This window comes from Oreochromis niloticus, linkage group LG5, assembly GCF_001858045.2.
Source record: "Oreochromis niloticus isolate F11D_XX linkage group LG5, O_niloticus_UMD_NMBU, whole genome shotgun sequence".
Taxonomy (NCBI): Eukaryota; Metazoa; Chordata; class Actinopteri; order Cichliformes; family Cichlidae; genus Oreochromis; species Oreochromis niloticus.
The window spans coordinates 27,000,141-27,022,187 of NC_031970.2; the positions used below are offsets into that span (position 1 = coordinate 27,000,141).

Consider the following 22,047-nt stretch of genomic DNA (forward strand, 5'->3'; position numbering starts at 1 on the left):
CAGCAGGCCCCCCTGCTGTCTAAGTCTAAAAGACATTTGTCTCATTACTGAGTAGAATTCTCTGCAAAAGATCTCTCTGCTGTTGTTTCAGCACATTGCCACACTTTTATTGATTACTTTAACCTTTATCTTTTAATTAACTGTTTCCATTATCTCTGTGATTACATACACTAAGCTTTAGGATATTATTTATTAACATACTCATTTATATACTTGCCTGGAATTGTATACCTCCTTGCTGATTTGGCCTGTGGCTACGCTATTCTGTCTGTTCTAATTACTTCAAGTATATGAATCGAGCAACAAGCGTGTGGCTTCAGCTCTAATTCATGGGATACTTTTTCATTAAGGCAAGATAACCTACACCTAATTCAATAGTTTCACATGATTATAGAGCAGATTATCTGATCTTGTAGGTGTACAAGATCACGTGATCACTTCTTGAGGTTGTATTTTCATTCAGTATTTATCTTTCCACATTTGTTTTTTTGGCTGCCTGAGTAGAAATCTTTATGGAAACACCAACATTTAATTTAGCCTGACATTTTCGATGCAGTCACATTCAATGTGTTTGCTTTTCTTTGTCTACCACCATTCGTTTTGTCTTGACCCACCCGTGATAGTAGCCTGAGAAGTAATTGTCATTGTTATGATGGCTGGCTGTGGTAGAAAATGGCAGCATTAGGCTAGAGATGATCCATAGAGCTCAGAAGTAGAGAAACACAGTTGGGGAAAGACTGTAGTAGCTGAAAGGCAGATAGAAGATAATTTATTACTATAGCCCTTACAAATGAAGATGTCTCACTATGACTGTCTGACTGGATAACAAGGCCTGGTTACTGGCCAAAGACACAGAGACAGGAGGATGACAAGAGAGAGGAGATACTTGATCAATAAAAAGAATGCTTGTGGAAAAGTTTGTGTAGACATTGCAGTGGATTGAGAGAAATTTGTATTGAAATTGAGTGGGTTCACCATAAGAGAGGCGTTTGAGTCCAGCAGAATGACGTACTGTGAAGGTGCACACGGCGTTTTATAGAAGCCGACTGAGGATGAAGTACAAGCGATTCAGACACACACATTCACACACGGCTAAACCACTTGTTATCAGCTAGTGTAATCACAGACTTGACATCTTTTCTGCATGTTAAAGCAGCTAAGCCCTTTGTGCACACTCTCACTCGCTCACACACTCGCACCGTACATCGTCTAAAGCAACAGTAATTGCTGACGAGCAGAGCGCTCACCAGATGAGGAGATTTTGATCGGTGCCGAGCAGCGAGAGAGCGCCTCGCACAAATCCTGTCAGTTCAAAGGACAAATGTGTAGGACTGGAATACCTCTTCACTCTCCAGGAGAGTGGTTGTGATGTAATGAGACGGCTGGACAAGACTTATTATCCACAGGAAAAAAATAATTCCTCTCAGATAATTGTTCTCATAGGAGGCTATAATGATTCATGTTTGAACACTCAAAGTATGAGTCAAAGGTTTTAAAAATTTTAGGAGTTTTTGCTAATTGTTAAAGTAAATTGTGAGGTTGACTGGGCTGAAGCTTCCACAGAGAAAAACAAAGGCAGGAGTGCTGACCCTGAATTTGTTTTATGTGAAAGTTTTATTTGATTCTAGCTTTTGTTTTTGTTTCATGTGGAAGTCTCAAAATCACTAAGTAAGATACTACTTAAGAAAATTATATTTGCAGCTTTAACATTTAATACTATTAATAATATTAATACGATTTATATGATAAAGAGTAAACCTTGAATCTTGGCTCTGTTTACCAGAGAACACATTTTAAAACAGGTAGTAGAACATAGTCTAATTTCAGGAGTCAAAGAAAATGAAATACAAAATCTATTCTAGTTATTTATTTACTTATTTAGGCAAAACTTATTGTTCATAAGATGAAAAGACTCTTCAAGACAGAATCATTTAAGGTTTTTTCTTTTACTATTACCCAGTTTTCCAACAAAGCCTCTTTCTTTTTAGTTGAATTGCATCATTTTTCCTCAATCCCTCCTTTCACTTTTTTCATTTTAGTGTCTTTTTCACTCTCTGTCTCTGTGACAGTCTGTGGTGCAAAGCAGGCTGATGATGAAGTGTTAATTCATTTAACCTCCCCCAGCTATGTGACGACAACACACGTTTAATGAGCAAACAGCTAGACTAACCAATTCATGCCTTTTGTGTTTGTAGTACACTGTGTGTGCATTCTCATGTTTGGTTTCATGTCTCTTGTGGCTGCATGCAGCTATGTACATCATAAACAGATGTCAGGGTGAGGATTTATGCTCATGTATGTAAACATCACCCTGTTTCTTACTAACACCCCCTGCTGTTTGTTTTTGTGCATCAGCTATGAATTGTAAATTCAGTCCAGTTGTTATAGAAGATGTAAACTCAATGGCCACATTTGTCAAGTACAGCTGTTCAACTGCCCATTAATGCAGAGACCTAATCACCCAATCACATGACAGCACATCAATGCTGCAATGCCTCTGAAGTTCAATACAGTAACCACTCTTTCCAACCAAGGTATGGAGAAGAGTATCTCTGTTGAACTCTACATGTTTAATATTGGAGCAGATGGTCTACAGCTGCAGAAGACCACACCAGGTGCCATTCTAGTCAGCTAAGAACAGAAAACTGAGGCTACAGTTTGCCTGGGTTCACCAGACGTTGGACAGTAGAAGACGGTTGCCTGGTCTCATGAGTCTAGATTTGCGCTGCAACAGTTGGATTGTATCAACAGTTCAACCTCATGGTGGTGTAATGGTGTGGGGGATATTTTCCCTGGCACACTTTGGCGCCCCCTAGTTTCAACTTAGCATTCCTGGTACTAACGGCACAGCCTACTTTAGCATTGTTGCTGACCGTGTCCATTCATTTATGAGCGCTGTGTATCCATTTTCTGATGGCTACTTCCAGCAGTAGGACTGGTCCAGTAATGACAGTATCATTTTCTATGTGATATAAAAGTGATATCATTGCTATAGGAACAGCATGCCTTTACGTTCCCTAGTCTACACAACAACGAAACCAGCCCGGGCATATCTGAGAGTAAAAGCCGTATCTCAGCCTTTGATGACGATTTAGTAGCTAAAAAGGAAACCACTTCAATAACCTTCAAAAACACACAGTACTTTGCAAAATGCGCAACAAAACTGTTCTGACTAAAGGTGGAAACAACAAACTTGTTTCACCACTTGAGGGGAAAAACAAACCATTGATTACAAGCAGGCTATGAAGAAGGAGCTACTAACAGCCGGCGATGTCCAACCGAAATGTAAACAAATGACTCCAGCAAGCGCTTGATAGTTACACTCCAGATGACAGGCAGAGCAAACAGTAGATGAAAATTGCTGATGAGGTGATGTGGTGTTAAAGCAGGGTTCAAAAGCTTGAGCATGAAATACAACTTCCCAGGCAGAAAATATTTTTCAGTTTTATTGTGTGACAATATTGTGCAACTCTGGCAGAGATAGAAGGCTAATTCAGTTCAGGTCAATTCAGTTACCTCAAGGCGCTTTATATTGTAAGCTTAAGTTCCTACAATAATGGAGAAAAACTCCAACAATCAAACCAAGCCTCTTTGAGCAAGCACTTGACGAGTGGGCATAGTGTAAGTAAAAAAACAACTCCCTTTTAACAGGAAGAAAGCCATCTGAAGGTGGGAGGTTAAGTGCCTTTAGTTACTGTTAAAATAAAAGTAAAACTACCTTTGTGCTTGACTTATGTTGTGTTATTGCAAATATTGTGTCACTGTTGCACTATAATCCCTTAAAGATAACTATGAGTTTGGTACATTCAAATGGACCCAAAGAAGTAAGGCAGTTCTGAGGGTGAAAGGGGGTCTGACCCAGTACTACCAAGGTGTATCTAATGTAGTGTCCACTTTTTCTGTTGTTAGAATAAAAAAATGACTTGACTTATGACAGAATCATAGTATGGTAGCCAATTACTGTTTTAGGAATCAAACTTTGTAAAATTAAGATATTTTTGGAGAACTAATGTGAAATGATGTTTGGGATATTAGTCCCAAATGTCACATGGATGTAATACTCCAACCTGCAGCTGTGAATACAGTGTCAATGAGTTTTTATAAAACAATGGGTGAAAATGTTTGACACGCATCACACACTGTCTCTGGCTTCTGCTACTCATTATTTGATGTTTCTCCCCTTATCCATTGGAGAGGGCAAGTAATGGTGCATGATGCCCCTGCTGCTACCTGTAAATAAAAATTAACCCAGTTATAAATTGTTGTTTGGTTCACATTTTGAATTAGTGGAGTTTTATTTAAATAAAAGGGGGGAAACGATAAAAAACGTATCTCTTTTTGAAAGTGATGGACATGTGTAAGCTCAAGTTCATACAAATGCTCTTCATCATTCTCTTTTACGGGAAATTCAGACCAGTACCAGTAGATTTTTAGTGAAGATGGCAACAACCAAAAGAGAGGTGGGGTGACAGCACTTAGCTTTACCCATGGTGTTTATTACTGGCACAAGTGATGAATGTGCTTACTTCATTTGAGATGGCAGGAAGAAAGCTGTCACTGAATTAGCCCTTATTTTCTCCTCTCTGTCTGTGTTTGTGCCGTTCTTTCTTCCTCTCCACCTCTTTCTCCCTAATTAAAAAGCCAAATCAGGAGTTAAACTGCATAAACTGTGTCTGCCAGTGACATTCTCCAGCCTAATCCTCATTTTAGCCCTCTTTCCTCATCTTCTCTCTCGCCTCTCCTGACTGCGAGTATAAAACCACAGCAAAATCTTTTCTCCCCAAACACAGATTTATTCAAATGTACCATTTGCATAATTCAGTATTTACATAATTGATTTTCAAGGAAGCATTTCTCACCATGTGAGGTGGCTTTGCAGACCAAAAGGTCTCATCTTGACACACACACACGTGCACGCACGTTCTTAGTGAAGTGTCACATTCTCTGCCACTGACAGACACGTGTACGTACGTATACACACACACACACACACACACACACACACACACACACACACACACACACACACACACACACACACACACACACACAGTTACAAGTCTAAATGAAGCATGAAGCATTCCATGAAGCATCTGTTGACCCTCATGATACACCCAGCAAACACAATTCAGCTCAGCATAGATTAATCAAATCTATTGAGATCCATTAAATTGGTGTGGTTGGTGGAGGGGGTGTCATTATTTTGCTTCCTTGCACTGAAACTGTATTTTTCTCCCTAGAAGTCAGTGTCCTGTAAAAACGACCAAGAGCACAACATGCAAACCCCAAGAGGTGGAAAAGCAAAAAATACCCTGCATAAATCTACAACTGTACAAATTTTACTTCTCTAAGGGTAGTGTTAGTAGAAGGACTCAAACAAAAATGAACACTGCTTTCCAAAAAACATTTAAGTGTGTCTGTAGTTTGTGGATGTTCCACAAAACCTTCTGACTACTTTGTTCTTTGCCCATATGAGACAAAAATCATTGGGCAAAAATGCATAATCCTATGTTTGGAGGATAAAAGGCAATGCAGACCAACTCCAGAATCTCATCCCATGAAGCATCACAGTTTGGGGCTGCTTTGCTAACTCGGGTTCTGGATGCCTTTCAATTATTGAAGGAGTGAATTGTGAATTTAAAAAGGGTTTAAAGAAATTTCACAGGAGACTGTTAGGGCTGTCAACTCAAACCACATGAAAGATGGATAAAATCTTGTAGATTCACTATCTACAACATATATTGATGAAAGATGAAAATTCAGATTTTGGAATGGCAAGGTCAGTCCTGATCTCAACCCAATTGAGATACTGTGGTATGACCAGAAGATGGCTGTTCAACTGAGACATGGAAGTAAGACTGAAGGAGGACTTTTTCGGGAGGAATGATCCTAATGTTTGTTCCGCAAGACTCAAAAGCACCAAAAAGCATCTAGTAAGATCAATGCAGCTGAAGAAGCAAATACAGGTAGTAACAAAAAAAATTCAAGTTTTTTCCAGAATTGGAAATGTCTGAAACAGTTTGATCAGACTTTAAATGAACCCTGCCGCTCTCCGCCATAAACTCCCTGTGATATCCGATTGCACACGTCTGAGAACAGCGCAGGTAATTGTCTGGAGAATTCACTGTGAGGAAGTGAACGTCATGTGTCCTGCCTCCTGCACAGACACCAACTTTGCCTTAACCAAACGATTCAGTAGTAAGAAGAGCAACTTTAAAATTTGTTAAAGCCTAAACTTGAAATGCTGTTGGTACAGTTACCTGCAGTCTAATAATTTTTTTAAGGAATATTCCTAAACTGTTGGCTTGATCTACATACAAACATGATCTGATCTGCAGACAGTTATAAATCAGCTGTATGTATTTCTGTTAACTGAGGGATCACAGTGAATTCTACATGTATTAGATCTAGGTGAAAGTCCCTGGGAATTAACCCTAGTCTAATTGGAATTCTTCCTTGGCTGTGTTATTGCTAGCTCAGTGGATTCAGACTCTTAATGTTCACATTGAGGCTGCTAACTGCTGGTCATCAGGGAGCTCGGAGCCTGAAAAACAATGAGTGGATGCGTCTGAAATGCTATGGCCCATGAACTGCACCAAACTGCTTGGGTGTGTGTTTGTCTGCATTTGTATCACAACAAGCCCCTTCACCTATCTTCTAAGTCTTTCATCTATGGAAATGGGACCTCCATACTCCTGTGAGCACTGTTGGGGTCTACATACACACAGCACAAACACACAGTAACATTCAGACACATACTTGGTTTAGGGCCAGCCATTGAAGAGCAGGGAGGTTAAACAGATGGCATCGGCTGTATCCGTTACACGGATTACCCAACACACACATGCATTCTGCCGCAACTGGCTTTGTGAGTTCACCTCATTTAACTGAATGGTGTCTTTATGAGGCATAGCAACATTAGAGCCACCTACTGCTCTAATCTGCCCCTTTCTGTCCTGTGTCTAATGCCAGACTGGCGGTACTTGGTAGGACTTCAAATTTCTTAACAGAATGTTTTTGATTTGGTGATATTCAAGAATACGCCGTATGACATTTTATTACTGTATTTAAGACTCGTATTGAGGCCTATAAATGATCATATAAATACAGTTGTTGAGCAGCTAGTCTTGGCTGGCCTACTAAGAGGTTTTAAAGGAAACAGTAATCATACACATTTATAATTGCAATTGAACTATTATTGTTAAAACTAAAAATTGAGGCTTAAACTAACAGTAAATCATCTGTAGTTTTTTTTTGTTGTTGGTTTTTAAGCCAGAGAGACTTTTTCAGTCTCTGAGGAAGTCGCTTACCTGGATTATTGAGCATGCATCAATGCATAAGAACAGGATACACACATGGTCCATTTTTGCATACTTTGTCTACCAACTCTGTGTTGTGGTTTCTACTTTTTACACTCTTCTAAAAGTGTAAAGATAATCTCTTCTCTCTCAACTGAAGAAAAAAATCAAGGCACATCATGAGATACAGGCAGTGAAGTGAAACAGGACATATAGGTGGTCAGGGCAGGGAGTGTGAATGGAAAACTGACAGGGTAGTGAGGACCGTGAGACTTGCTTAGATCCAAAAATATGTAGAGTATGAAGATTTTGACACTTGTGCTACAAAGTTACTTGGTTAGAGAGTCCATGTTGCAATATACTGGATGTATTATGAGTGCTATGAGTAAATGAAATGTGCCATATAAATAAACTTGTCATCATTTGAAGGCTAGAATGACATCTGGGGTGAGATTTTATATCTGGCAAATTAAGTTTAAATCTTAACCACTTGCTCTGCAGTGTGATGTATTAACCTTGTTCTGTCCTTGATCCTTTTCATTTCTTTCTTCTCTCGCTTTTTGCTGCTTTCATTTGCCCCTTTCTTTATATCTCTCTACCTTCCTTCTTCACTCTCATAATGTACTTGTTGGTTGTTTGCTCTTCCTCTTTGTCTCTTAAACCATCTACTCCAACCCCGTGCCTTTCTTATATCCTCTACTGTCTAACTAACTCCTGCTCCTTCTCTCTCCCAGCCTGCAGATTTGGATGCCTGGGTAAGCAACGCCACCATCGCTAGTGCCTGCTTCTTTTCTTTCTTTCTTTCTTTCTTTTTTTTTTTTTTTTTTTTTTTTTTTTTTTTTTTAACTCACTTTTTTTTTCTTCTTGCTCTTCCCTTCTTGCTCTCTCTCCCCTCTCTCTCACTCTCTCTTCTCTATTCAAATGTCATGTTTTCATTGTGCATTAAAGCGAGGCTGTGAGTATGCTGCCGCCACCATTCCACACAACAACACTTTGGGAGGTATTCAGCTAGAAAATTACACATCATCTGTGCTGCTGGCAGAGGTGATTTTACTCACAAACACACATACACTCACATCCCTTAAGCGTCAGTGTAGAAAGGGAAAGCTCTGAGCACAGTATAGGGATTTACAGATGTGTTCCTTGGGAATACATGCGACTGTTAGGTTAGGATGAGATTAGATTGGATTACAATAAATGTGATGTCAATCAGTGTAAGAGTGTACGTCTGCATGGTTGTACCCACCATATCAGCAAAAAGCAGGGAAGATCAGTAGATCAGTCAGGGAAGATGTTGTTGTTCCATCTGATCTATATCGCTCTCGCTAATGCACAACTCAGTACAGTAATCAGTCATCATTACACCATCACACAGTGTGTGTGTGTGTGATGGTCTGTGTCCGCATGTGTGTGTAATACAGTCTTTCTGTTTCAGTTCTCTATAAATCCAGGGCCCATTGCTGCCTTTTGCTGCCGCACCCGCAGCCACTTACATTGTGTTCATGCACCATGTCGTGTTCATACTGTTGTAGCACTGCTTCACTCATTACCCATATTGGTTAGATATAATTTGCGTTCATAAATGCCCTTCATGAAAACTAATTGGCATTCATTTTAAAAATGTAGACACACACATACCCATACTGTACGTCCACCTTTATAGATTACAGGTAGAGAGAATTCAACCATCTCATGCACAGCGTGCTCGTTCAGCTAACTCTTCTAAGGCTGATGCAACTTGGCTATCTATATGCAATTAAGATTTTGCAGCTGTTTGGGTTTTTTAACTGCTTCATGATGAAACCTTTGACATATGTATGTAAACACTTAGTTCCTCAACCAGCTGGCAGGGTTTTTGGAGCAACAGTTGAATTTAAGCTCACCTTAGTTAGTTCAAATTTGTTTTATTACTGTATAATGCCTGTGTTCTGAAAACCATGTTCTCATAGAAAGAGCACCGTACCTTTTTATTGCTAAATGAGTCAGTGACTGTCCAAGCAAAGCATTTTCTTGCTTTTATGTTCCAGGCCATGTTTGTTTATTCAACTAACTGTATCTTTCTTTTTTTTCCATTATAAATGTTGTGATCAGAGGTTCTTAAATTGGCTCAGTGAATAACGCCCAGTAATACTACACACTGAGCTCAAGGCATGGCTAAACAACCCTGATCTGTAGTGTGCCTGCGTGACATTTGTGACATTGCTTCCTTACCTGCACAGTTCTTTTTCTTGCTTTTGTCACTTGTTTTTGCACCTTTGCTACAGTTAATCACTGTATCTCCTTATAAGATTATTTTAATCAGTATTTCTTATAAAGAAGTTCTTTTCTGTCCTTTTTTTTTTTTTGTAATATTATGAAATAATATTGACTTACTTTAAATTCTCAGACAGTTAAAAGAAGTTGACTCTTTATAACAAGCATTTTCTTTGCAGCCACCATGCATGGATATTTCTGACCTAAAGCTGATTTAAAGCTCATTTTCAGTGTATCTTTTTGACGCCTGCCTCTTGTCCTCCTCTGCTTGCATGCTGCTACGTCATGGCCCAAACTATGGGTCTTCCTACAGCCAATCTGCCACCTCGCTGCCTGTCAAAACTTGGCTATAGCCATTCACCTCATCTTAACGCCAGCGACGCCATGTCAGCCCCTGCCACAGCTGTCCCAGTCTCATGCTACCTGAGTAGTTTTGTAAGTTTTGTTACAATGCATGGACATAACCTTAAATAGCTGTTTTGTTGTTAATTGTTGTGGGTTACTTTGTGATGTAGATGTGCATAATCATAGACTTTCATCAAACAATATAAATAAAGTAGTGTATAGATAAGAAGACATGCATGTTCCTGGAAAAATACTTTGTTTTTTGCCATAATTATAAACTTGTGAAGGATATAATCATACTTAGAAAGTTCTCTCTGTGCCTATCTGTGTATCCCCCATATCTAAATGTGTTGTTAAAGGACATTTTTCTCTGTTTTGTGTGGTCACTAGCAGTGAATAGATGGAGGGCCTTTTGTAGTTTGGCTTCCATTTTCTTGGTAAAAATCCGGAAAGTGTAAAATATATATATATATTGTGCATGATTGTTACTGTTAGTAACCGTGTATTCCTACTTTGATTTACAATGAGTGGATTGTGTAGTCAGAGTTGTTATTTTGCCATATTTTTCCAGTTCAGGGTTTCACTGAAAGTCTTGAGGCTTTCAGCGCTACACTGCACTGTCTTTAAATGAGCACACATTCAGTCCTAAAAATGCACAATATGATCCAAAATTGATGATCCACACTTCATTTCTTTATTTTTTTTTTTCCAAAAAAATGGGAAGCTGGTGCAGTGATTTATTGAAATATGCAGTAATACTTGGAAATACAGTATGAGTCAAAGAAAAAGGTGTTTTTACATTTTCAACAAGCTTGAAAGTCAATATTTGGTGTGACCACCTTTATTCTTCAAACTGTCTGAACTCTCTTACGCAGCTTTCTTGTCATTTCTTTAAGTAGTCTTTAGGAATAGTTCTTCAGACTTCTTGAAGGGCATTCAAAGCTCTTCTTTGGATGTTTGCTGCCTTTTGTTCCATTCTCACAAAATGTGCCACACTGCTTCACTTATGATTTTTATTATATTATTGTGGGGCCTTTACCTTACAATATAAAGCACTTTCAGGTGACTGTTGTTGTGAATTGGTGCTATATAAATAGAATTGAATAATGTTGAGGTACCACTGTATGTGTTTCCACATATTTATGACTTAGTGCATTGGCAGTGTGTTTGACCTAATTTTATGCTGAAAAATGAAGCAATCGCCAATCAGACACTTTGCTGATCTGAAGATGCTTTTCTGTGTTTAGAATTTGGACAAGATCCCCACTGGCTGAAATGCATCCCCAAACCATGTCTGTGTTTTACAGACGGCTCTAGACACACTCTTTTGGGCATCTCCTGACCTCAGCATACACAGTGACAACTATTTGAAACAAAAATCTGGATTCCTCACACTGTCAGACCTGTCGCCACTGATTTTCAGTCTAGTTCTTGTGTATTTGGAATACCTCTGTCTTTTCTTCCTGTTTTCCATCTTTAAGAATGGCTTCTTGGCAGCCACCTTTCCATTGAGACCATTTCTGATGAGACATCAGTGAGCAGTAGATGGATTAACCAAAGGTCCAAATGCATCACTCAGGACCTGTGTCAGGTCTTTGCTGGATTTTGTTTTCCTGTTTGTTAAGGACATGACTTTCAGATACTGTTCATCTGCTGTAGTCATTTCTTCAGGCCTGCTACTACATTTTTTTTGTTTTGTTTTTCACTCTGGTTTTGTCTTTTCTTTCCTTTCCCCCCTTTTTTAAGGACACACCACCCACCATGCAAAAATATGCCAGGTTTTCAGCTCTTTGGTACTCACCTGTTGGTGTAAAAATACTATTTTTATGGCGATCAAGCTGTGTTATCATCAGTATCTTTCATAGATTCAACTGGAACATTCTGTTAGTAACAAAGTGCCTAAAGAATTTAAAATTGGTTCTTTGCTGAGTTGTCTGTCATGTGTAGGCACAACTCTGGTTTGTCTTTTTAAGTTAAGTACCTTTTCACGCTTGAATGATTCATAGGTTACTGTTAAGTGACTTGACAAACAAGTCAGGTACAAGGACTGGACTGAAAATCAGTGAAAAAGAAGCCAAGAAGAAGAAATCTAAAAAGACTTTCAGAAAACTTGGGGACCTGAGACCATTTAAAAATGACAAAGTCTGGCTCCTTGGAAGCAAAACATAAAGAAAGGTGCGGCTTGAGTCATTTCCACAGTACTGTATGAAACCGGATCCCAGGTCTACAATATTGATGTGACACAATAAACACTGACCAGTACCATCCAAGAATATTATTTTATTAGCCAGCAGACAGAGAACAAGGTGAATATTTACCAGCACAAGAGATCTGACCAATTAACCAGTTCTATTATGTTTAGTGTCAGGTTTTCCAGTTTTTTCATTTTCAATGAAAACGTAGTTGTTGTTGTTTTTTTTTATATTTACACATGTATGTCATAAAACACCTTGCTTGCTATGTCATTGTAAAGAATATCTGCAACAGCTGGTCTTCACATGTCATTTAAAAAGTGGTATACTCCTTCTTATTCTTCTTTTTTTCCTTTCCTTTCTCCCTCTCTCTTGCAGGCCCGAAAACTGGAGATGAAAGAAAGGGAGCTTGCTACTATATCCAGCTTCTATAAGGAGCAATTGGAAATACTGGAGAAAAAGGTAAAAGCCTTGTCCTTATCTCATAAACATGACTGCTATTGCATATCAATATTGGCAACACTAACATTAGTATACTGTTTAAAACAAGAAGCCAAAACTCACCTGAATGGCTTTTCCATTTGTCCACTGGTTCCCTTGTTTTTCTGCTTTGTTTCTCCCCTCTGGAGAGGTTTCCTGAAGGGTTTGTTAGAAAGATACAAGAATTTACATTTTTTTAGATGTATAACAGCTGATCTCACTAATGAGATGAAAAACATCCTGTAGACTTGGAATGAAAAGACAACTTCACATATAAGGAATATCAAAACAAATCCGTAAGTGAGATACAGTGTTACTCACTCTCCATAGAGATTAAAATCTTGGTGGAATACAAGACACTGTTTCCTGTCTTGGAAATGCCAAGCCAAGCCCATGTACCAGTGTCGGAATATGAATGTAAATGAATTAAAAGTTTCAGCAGGCAGATAAGAGGCGTGACTTTCTGTTGATGGGCCTGCACTCAAGAGGTTCCTCAGATAGCTGGAGTTGCCTAATGCAATGCGCTGTGCTTTTCTGTTTTCTCATCACTATATACCTTTGCCAGCAACCCTGTGGGCTTTTCACAGAGTAGAAAGAAGCTTTTTTTTTTTTTTTTTTTTTTTTTTTTTTTTTTGTGCTTTATAGGAATTATGTGTTGTCTTCCCTCTACCTAATTTGCTTTTGATATTGTGCACGGTAAAAATCACTGCAATGGTGGTTTGATAAAGCTTTCTTTCAGCTTACACAGTAAACTTTGTGAGGAGTAAGGCTGCACTGGCGTAGGATTTTGCTTGATAAAGCATGTGCAGATGCTGCAAGGACCGAAAGTAAATTTAGAAAGAACAATTCCAAATTAACACAGATGATAAATTATGCTGAAAAATTATGAATAATTAAATGTAAAGGAAACAGGGTTTGAATGGATGAGTGAATTTCTTTTCTGTTCATTATATTTTTCATGTTTAATTTGACTGCTCATTTTAAACATGACAAAACTTTTAAATACTCCCATGTGAGCCAAAAGATCAGGCTGCTCTGAACGTTCGGCTTCCATCGGTGTTTTCAACTCTTGGATCTGTTTGATGCCGAAAGGAGAGATTTCCCTGGCCGTCTCTTGGCTGTGGGCAAAGCAACCTCACCCACATGTTCTGTCTGACTCAACAATTTGCTCTGCACAGGAAATGTATAATCAAACGTAGACGAATAGCCTACGTTTGATCATAAAGCAAGCTAGGGGGGCGGCTGCGGCACAGGGGGTTGAGTGGGTCATCTACTAATTGGACAGTCGGTAGTTTGAGCCCCGAATCCCCCAGTCTGCACGTCAAAGTATCCTTGGGCAAGATGCATCCATCAGAGTGCGTCTGAATGTTAGGCAAAAGTCCTTAGGCATAGGAAAAAGCATTTTTATTAATGTATGCGTGGATGGGTAAATGATGCTTTGTAGGAGTGCTCACTGCTCAGAATAAAACATTCCAATATTGTTTAAGCAATCATAAAAATCAAAGCAAAATATTGAATTTGCTTTATTTGTATTGTAGTTGTAAACATTTAAAGTAAGAGTCCCTATAAATAAAATGTGCAGTGAGATAATAGTCAGTCAATATTATAGCACATTTCCCATATGTGCACTTATTAACAGGGACCTAAATAGACACAGTTTTATACAGCGTATGATTGAAAGATTAAGTCCACCATTATGTTCCACATTAAGCAAGTGATTAGTGTTAACTTTGCTATTGATGTTTTTGCTGTCCACTTCCATTTTCCACATCTTATATCAGCTCTGACATCTAATTGAGGGACAGCTAATTCCAATAAAGAAGAGGAAAGCTTTTTTTTTTTTCTTTGTCTACAGCTTGTTTACAAAAGCTCTCTATCAGAAAACGATGACGTAAATACCCACAAGCACCTGCTTCCGCCTGGAGGCAATGAGGAGAACTCATAGAAAGTTGGCCTCAAAGAAACAGTAGCTAAATCAGCTTGTTTCAGACAGTTCATGAACTAAGGCCCAGTATAAGATAAGGGTTTTTCTGAAATGTGAATACTATAGTGTTACCATAGTAGACTAAAAAAGAAAGATGGAACCTGAAATTAGTCCAATAAACTTTAAGGCTACATTGACATAACCTGATAGCAAAATACACAAAGGAAATGAAAAGGTATCCGGTAGATGCAAATAACCTTACTCCAGTTTCCCTTCGCCTCATCAGTCCCGTTTCCCTCCTTAAATCCCAGCTTTCCCTCAGGTATTTGGTAGACACTCCTGGGGTCTTGACTCCCTCTCTGCGCCTCTACTCAGTCTCTCCCTCCCCGTAGCAAGACCCATCAGGCAGAGGGTTACTTTATCTACTCCCTGACACTCGCCTCCTTTAGGCCTGTGAGAAAACCTTTTACATAGGCAAGTTAAATGGGAGGGCCCCTGCACTCCGTGCAGCAAGCAACACGCAGTGCAATACTTGACGGAAGAGACTGATTGGCAGAAGAGTGCAGGATGGTCTATCTTTCTCCGCTTGCTGCTGCAGTCCCGTTTTCTATCTTTTTTATTTCACCCCTCACTTGCACACAGCTGACCTGCATTTGAATGAGGAAGCTAAAAAGCAGGGTACTGAGAGGGAGAGATAAAGAGGCTATATGGACTGTGCATTAAACAGACAGTCTATCCTGAGCCGGCATCCACCCTCCTCCTCCTTTTTCTTCATTTTCCAGTCTAGCACTCCATTCATCCAGTTCTCCTTTCAAGCTTCCTCTCCATTTCCTTTCCTATCTTTTTTTCTTTTCACTCTCTCAAACCTGGTGCAAATTCCAGTGGGGCTGAAATAAATGGCCACTTAAAAGTTGAATTGTGACTGACACAGGTTATATACATAAATGCAAAGCACGGGCTAAAACAGTAATGTGTCTCACTTGTGACACAACTGATTCAATCAAGTCTTTAAATGGCTTTCCATACTTTAGCCTTTTTACATTCTGTGAAGACATGTCAAATGTTAAAACTGAGAAATGTTATCAGTAACAGGATTGGGTATTGTTGCAGCTCAATGTAAAACAGAGAAATTGAAAAGAATCCAGCCTGTTATCGGCACACAGTTCAAAAAGCTATTATCTGCGATTGTATGGCGGTCCATTAGTACGCATGGCATGGGTAACTCGCGCACCCAAGGAGCAATTCTTGAGCTGCTTTCTCTTTTAGCGTGACAGATGCAACAGGCATGATTTCAAATGCAAATTTCAGATTTAAATTTGTCAGTCTGTGCATCAGCCAATCTTCAGACCCAGATAGGGCCGCAGGGCTTTATTTATTGGTTCATTGTTTTATTTATCTCTAATTTTATTTTACATTGCAAATGGAGTTAGCCAAAGGTTGGAAAGGCTGTAAAAAAGGACAATCCACTGGTAATCTGTGTGTGGCGTTCCACTGAATCAACATTTTACTTTGGCTTAGCGTCAGATTTTTCTAACAGGTTAATAATGGTGTATATAACTGTGTGCACACTTTGTGTGTGCCGGTGTGAGAATACACACAAGCAAGCTCTAGTGTCCAGTTTGCCTTAGGGATGAATGATGATAACAGGCTGTAATGTTTGTATAAGGGCTGCGGAGACTGTTTGAATTCACTCCTGACACAAATGTGAAAACAGTGTGTGCGTGTTTGTGTGCAGGTGTTTGTAAATTTGTGGGCTCTGACAGGTTTGTGTGCATGCTGTCATTTCAGAAGTAATTGTGGCCAATCCATTGCACAACTTCCACACATACATGTATTGTGTATATACAAAACAACACACAAACGCTGCAACGCCTGCTGAACATACCAGTGCATCTTCTAATTCTGCTCCTTCCCAAATCTCCTTCCCTCCTCCTCTATTTTTTGGATGCCTCCCTAATCTCTCAGCAGTGTACAGGTAGTGTATATCTGTCTTCCTCTGGAAATATACCCTGTGACTCTGTAAACAAGCCTCACTTTATAATTCACCTCTTTTAATCCCTTCTACCCCCCTTTTTGTCGACTGCTTCCTCAAAAAAAAAATAAAAAAAATTAATCCTCCTCCTTCCAAGCACGGCGCATGAAACAACCCCTCCCTCGAAATCCTGACATCAGCCCATCTCAGTCCACAGCTCCTGGAGGGTGTTCAGACAAGTGTACGCTCAAGGATCATCTGAACACAACAATTCAAGTAGAAACACAGATTTAGTCACACACCTGCATGTATGCAAGCTAATACACAACCACTAATCCCCTCCGTGAACCTTTCCAGCAACCCCAAAACCTTGCCTTCCCCCACTGAGGGCTGTCATCCCCTCTTTCTGCCTCTCCACATTGGGCTTTTGTCCCCATGGGTGGAAATGACTTGGAAGAGCTCGGTGTGTGTATGTCAGTGATAGAGCTACCACCTCTCTGTAGTCACAAGAGCTGAGCTGGGGCTATTCCTTGGGGTTTGTTCTTGATTAGACACAAAATAACATGTGTGTGTATATATATATATATATACAACCACTGAACAGCATCACAGCCCCCCAAAGTTTCAGTTGGATTAGCTGTACCTGCCTAGCTTATTCACATATGTTGATTCTCCTTTGGTTTGTTTCTTTACTTCTGCATGTTTGTGTGGAGAAAAACAGACAAGATGCTCAAATGAAGCATGAAAAAGCTCCAAATTGGAAAATTCCTGACAATCTCTGAAGAGCACACAGTTTGCAGGGGTAAAATATAGTGTTTCAAAGTATGTTTTACAAGCAGTGACAACATAACTAGTGAAAAAGTTTGTTTTCATTGCATGTTTCTGTGATTTATTTATTTATTTATTTTTTTTTGCATCACTCAGTCACCTATCAACCACTGCTTTACCTCTCTAAAACCTTCTAAGATCGAGCTTTCGTTTAGGATATGCCAAAAAATGACCCCTTTTGACAGCAAACATTTCGACACAGTCTGTATTTATAAAACAGGCATATTAATGTCTGCAGTCCCTTTAAGGAAGGTCCTGCTATTGTGCGTCCGTTTTATTGAGTTGACTTGGACACTTGATGGAGACGAGCTCTACCAGTGCTGTCCTCACTGTTACAAGTTAAAATGTTTGCTACAAAAAAGGTTCATTGTCAGCAACAAGTTCACTTTACCTTTAAACCATCTACTTGCTGCTTCTCTTTCTGGTGCCCAGCTTTCTTTGTCCTGCATAATCAGAGGCACCCATGGGTTTAAGCCCCTGTGGAGACATTTTTTTTTTTTTTTATCTTGGCTCAAACACTTGATGTCCCACAAGGGAACCATAAACTTTCAAGTTTCAGCTCAGCCTTCCTTGGAGTCTGTCCATTGAGCCCATTGACCTGAGGCTAAGGGCTAAGCCACTAATGGGAGACTAAGTTCTTACCACAATATTCCCAAAGGGTGAACCAAAGTAGTAGCTTCACTCCAGCAAAAAATGAGTCTTTAATGTCCATGAATTCAGGGACTGGTTGCTAGTACTGTCAGATTATGGCATTTATTAGTGATGGTTTATGCTTAGTAGATTAATAAAACATCTGAGCAGAAGTTCAGAGGTCTGAAACTGTCTCTTCTTTCAAAGGTACAGGATGGTGGTATGAAATATGCTTGACTTGAAACCTTTGAGTTGGAGTTATTACTCCCCCATCCCTGTCAAGGTATGGTATTTAAACCTAGTCCTATACTGGCAAAGGAGAGACATGGCGACAAGAGGAGTCTAATCCTGAGTTCTGTCCTGGATAATCCAATATAGCGCAGCTAGGAAGCATAACTGGCAGTCATACACCTGGGGATGTTTGGCATTTTCACAATTTGAGTTACTGTGCAGCCCAAACATAAACTCAGACAGATAGGGGAGGTAAAGTGTAGCTGGATACATTTATTAATTACTTTTTTATTGTACATTTACATTAGCATTTTTACGTATCTCTGAATTGTTGTCCACATTTCTGTCTTAGCGACTGTTAGGTGTGTTTGAAATTGGTGTAGTTGGAAAAGGAAATTTATGTGCTGAATTGATTTATTATCATATTTATAATGGATCTTTTTGAATCTCATATAAAAGGTGATTCTTGTCTAAATCTGGTGCCTACAGCTTCACTACTTCAAAGTTGGTGCTCATTTGAAATATCCTTCTCCTTACAAGACATATGACTCCTTTTTTCCATCTTTTCTTTAAAGAACAGGAATGAAGATAATGGAGAAGCAGATTATTACACTGTAGTGAATACTAAAAGATAGGATTAAGGAAAAGATGCCTATGACATTACTTGATACAGTTCCAACACCAGACATTCAGATCAGGAATTGCATGTCTGCACATCAGCTTGAAATAATGAGATGAGAAAATGACTAGGGGGCACTGGAGGAGTAGAGGACTAGGGATTGTGGGGGAGGTTTGTGTTTGATCCCATCTCTTCTCTACTCCATCACTTCAATTATCTTCCTCTCCTATCACCCAGTCTTTTGGGAATATGGGGAATAATTAAGTAAAAGCCGGAGCACTGCGGTTATTGGTTTAAAATGGCGATTACTGCTCACTGAATGCGTACGAGAGGTTTGGCTACAGAGATTTGCTTTGTGTTTGGGGTATTCTAGACAAACTGTATTTCAGAGGTTTTGACGCAAAGCCTGCCAGGTGATCCTACGTCTTACTGAGATGATGATTTTAAATGTACTCGAGACTTTTTCCCACACAAGCACACACAGGAAAGTTCCTCAACATAACTCATAGAGGTACATATAAGTATGCAGTTATGCAGTCATTTAACAGATTGTGTATTAACAGCTGCCTGGTTCAAAGGAATGTATGTGTCCATTTGAATCCCTGTGAAAACAGGGCGGGCATTGGTGCAGAAAATTTATATATAACATGTGTGAAAGGCAACTGGGTTTGTTTTCTATTAACTTTCTGCTATTTGCTGCTCATTTGGACCATGATGCTGTACAGTTAGCACTGTCACCACTGATTACAAAGGTGTACTCTATGCGACCTGGCTCTAGTTACAAGATCAATTTGTGATGTAACTTTATTTAAATGCCACAGTTTGTCACATGAGAGAAAGAAAAACATGAAGTACCAACAGACTATCAACATTCAGATTTGTAAGCAGGCTGTAAAATTCAAAGGTCACTAATTTAATGAATGTGACATTTTCCAATGTTGTTTTATGCATTTTTCTTATCGTTGCTGGCTTTTAAAGCTTGTACTAAATTGGAAAAGGTAGTTGTAATTGTGGTAAAATTATGTAGATTATAATTCATGATTCACTTGATTTGGGGACTTTAATGTAGTCTGTCTTGATTTTTATGTTTTGTAATTATGTGATCTGAACATTAAGTTATACTAAGTCTTGGAAACAAGTTCTAGTATCATTAAATGCAGCTTCCTGAGAAGCTTTTTTAAGCCATGAAACACTGTTGAATTCATTCTCATGTTTCTTATTTTGTCTCTTTGCCTGCAGAGTTTTGAAAACTACAAGGAGACGGCTGAACAGTACAACCAGGCAGCTACTAAAGCTGAGGCTCGAATTCGGTAAATACTCTGCATTATCTTTGTAACAATATGTTTGGTCAAAGAACCTGCTACACTGCTACTTGCTTGCTTACTCGGTATTTATTTTTTACTTATTTCATTTCTAAATTGTTAATTAGTGTGAATGCTTGAAAAGGATTCATAGTATTGTTCTTCTATTCTTTATTATTATTTTCTTTTCCGTACGTTTTTCGCCGTCTATCTCCTTCAAAACCGTTCAACTTAGTTTGAACAGTTAGAAAGAAGAGTGAGAAAAGTCAACTGCTATAGTGGGAGCGGGGAAAAATTTTATCTTAAAATCTTCTCTTTAAACTGCTGCTGTGTCCACAGCGTTTGATCTACAGTCATCATTTTACCCTCAAAATGTAGCCATCGTTGCCCTCTTTCATCCAATGTTATTGTTATTGTAGTAGATGGTATGGTTCTTTCATAAATGTCACCAATGCACAGCCTCCTCCCTGCAACTCTTCCATAGAGTCCAATGTTAAAATGGCTCCCAAATTTTGTCTGAAAATCAGAAGTACAGGCTGTTTTTACACTGGCACCACGTCCACATTATAAACTCCACAGGCATGAAAACTGAGAATTCTGTAGACTGGACATTACTGGCGCTCACGGTGAAAGAATTTTGTCTATACAACTTGTAGTTTTTTCTTCAGAAGCATTTGTTTCAGGGTCACGTTTCTGTTTATTTGAAGCAGCAGAAGAGAGGCACATGTCTGTGTGTGTGGGGGGGGGGCACCACTGGCTGGAGTCGCTATAGCAACCAGGCTCACACCTGCCTGCTTAACCTTCTAGCTGACCCATTGAAATACATGGTATTTTCAGTCAGGAGTTTATCTCAACAGCAGAAAAGACCCCAATTTTCAGTGATTAAAATAATATGAATTTTTAATATTCATTCAGATGTTGTCTGACTCTGAATTTTCTTTTCAGGTGAACATTTTTAACTTAAAATTCAGCAAAATTCAGCAAATATTTCATTTCAGCTCAAAACATTCAGCTATCAGCATTCACACAGCAGTTTCTTCAGAAAATGCATTTTCTAGTTGTTTTTTTGCTATTTTGCATCAGAGTTTGTTTTTTTATTTTTTTAAATACACCTTTAAATGATCTACTGAGATTCACATCTCATTTCTTTGCTCTATGCTAGCCCTCCAAATTTAAATAGAAGATGCACTGGGAAGTTGTCAGAAAGCAGATGTGCTTGTGTAAAGGTGTAAAGGCTATTTGCGACATTGGTATGCTGTTAATGTGAACACTAGACTTCCTGCTGCTTGGCACTTATCCACACATAGTGGAGAGGCTGGGTGATAATTTGCTATTATCACTTCATGTTGCCTCCATAATATTATTGTGACAAAAAATCTCTAATTACCATATCAATTGATATTCCTCTCTAGATAATAAGGTAATGTTTCCTGTTTTAAAATACGTGGGAATATACATGGATTTTTGAAAATTAAGGTTTGGATCCTTAATTTTGTATTAGCTTTAAATCACAGGATAACCCATTCATGCCAGGCCATTTTTACCATTTTACCTTTACAATGGATGAATATCAGAACAGCAATGTCTAGATATTGCTGCGAGATGTTGTCACTGCTGTTGAGTTAGTGCAGCAAAAGTAAAGTGACTTTTACTGTCTTTTATGAGACCATATCCTCTTTATTTTTCAGTTCTAGATTTGGCACAGTGAATAAAGTAAACATATCTTTTGATACCTTTTATGTCTGCTTTTCTTGCCTTTGTTTAAGCTTCTCTGTTGTTTCTTTTAAATCTCACTTTCATGTGTTACTCTACTGTGAAAAAATACAACTGAATTTCTTTTTGTTTTTGGGGTGCATCTAACACTGAATTTTATATATATATATACAATATACAATTTTAAATCCTTAGAAAGGACAGGTTGGACACATTTTTAGAAGCGTCATCTGTGTCATAATCAAATGAAGATGGGAATAT

General features: G+C 38.8%; 1 protein-coding gene across 5 annotated transcripts in view; it reads left to right on the forward strand.

The window, feature by feature from the left end:
* chchd6b (coiled-coil-helix-coiled-coil-helix domain containing 6b) overlaps positions 1-22,047 on the forward strand; it is a 52,843-nt gene that overhangs the window by 8,199 nt on the left and 22,597 nt on the right. For 4 of the 5 annotated variants that reach the window (XR_003220171.1, XR_003220172.1, XM_025907387.1 and 1 more), the window contains exons 5-7: positions 8,033-8,053; positions 12,467-12,550; positions 20,012-20,082. Coding sequence is in view for 2 of the 5 variants with exons in the window: in XM_025907387.1 (XP_025763172.1) it covers positions 8,033-8,053; positions 12,467-12,550; positions 20,012-20,082 (176 nt within the window). In the remaining 3 variants the exon portion in view is untranslated. The remainder of the gene's footprint in view (positions 1-8,032; positions 8,054-12,466; positions 12,551-20,011; positions 20,083-22,047) is intronic. The other variant, XR_003220173.1, reaches the window with a different exon arrangement.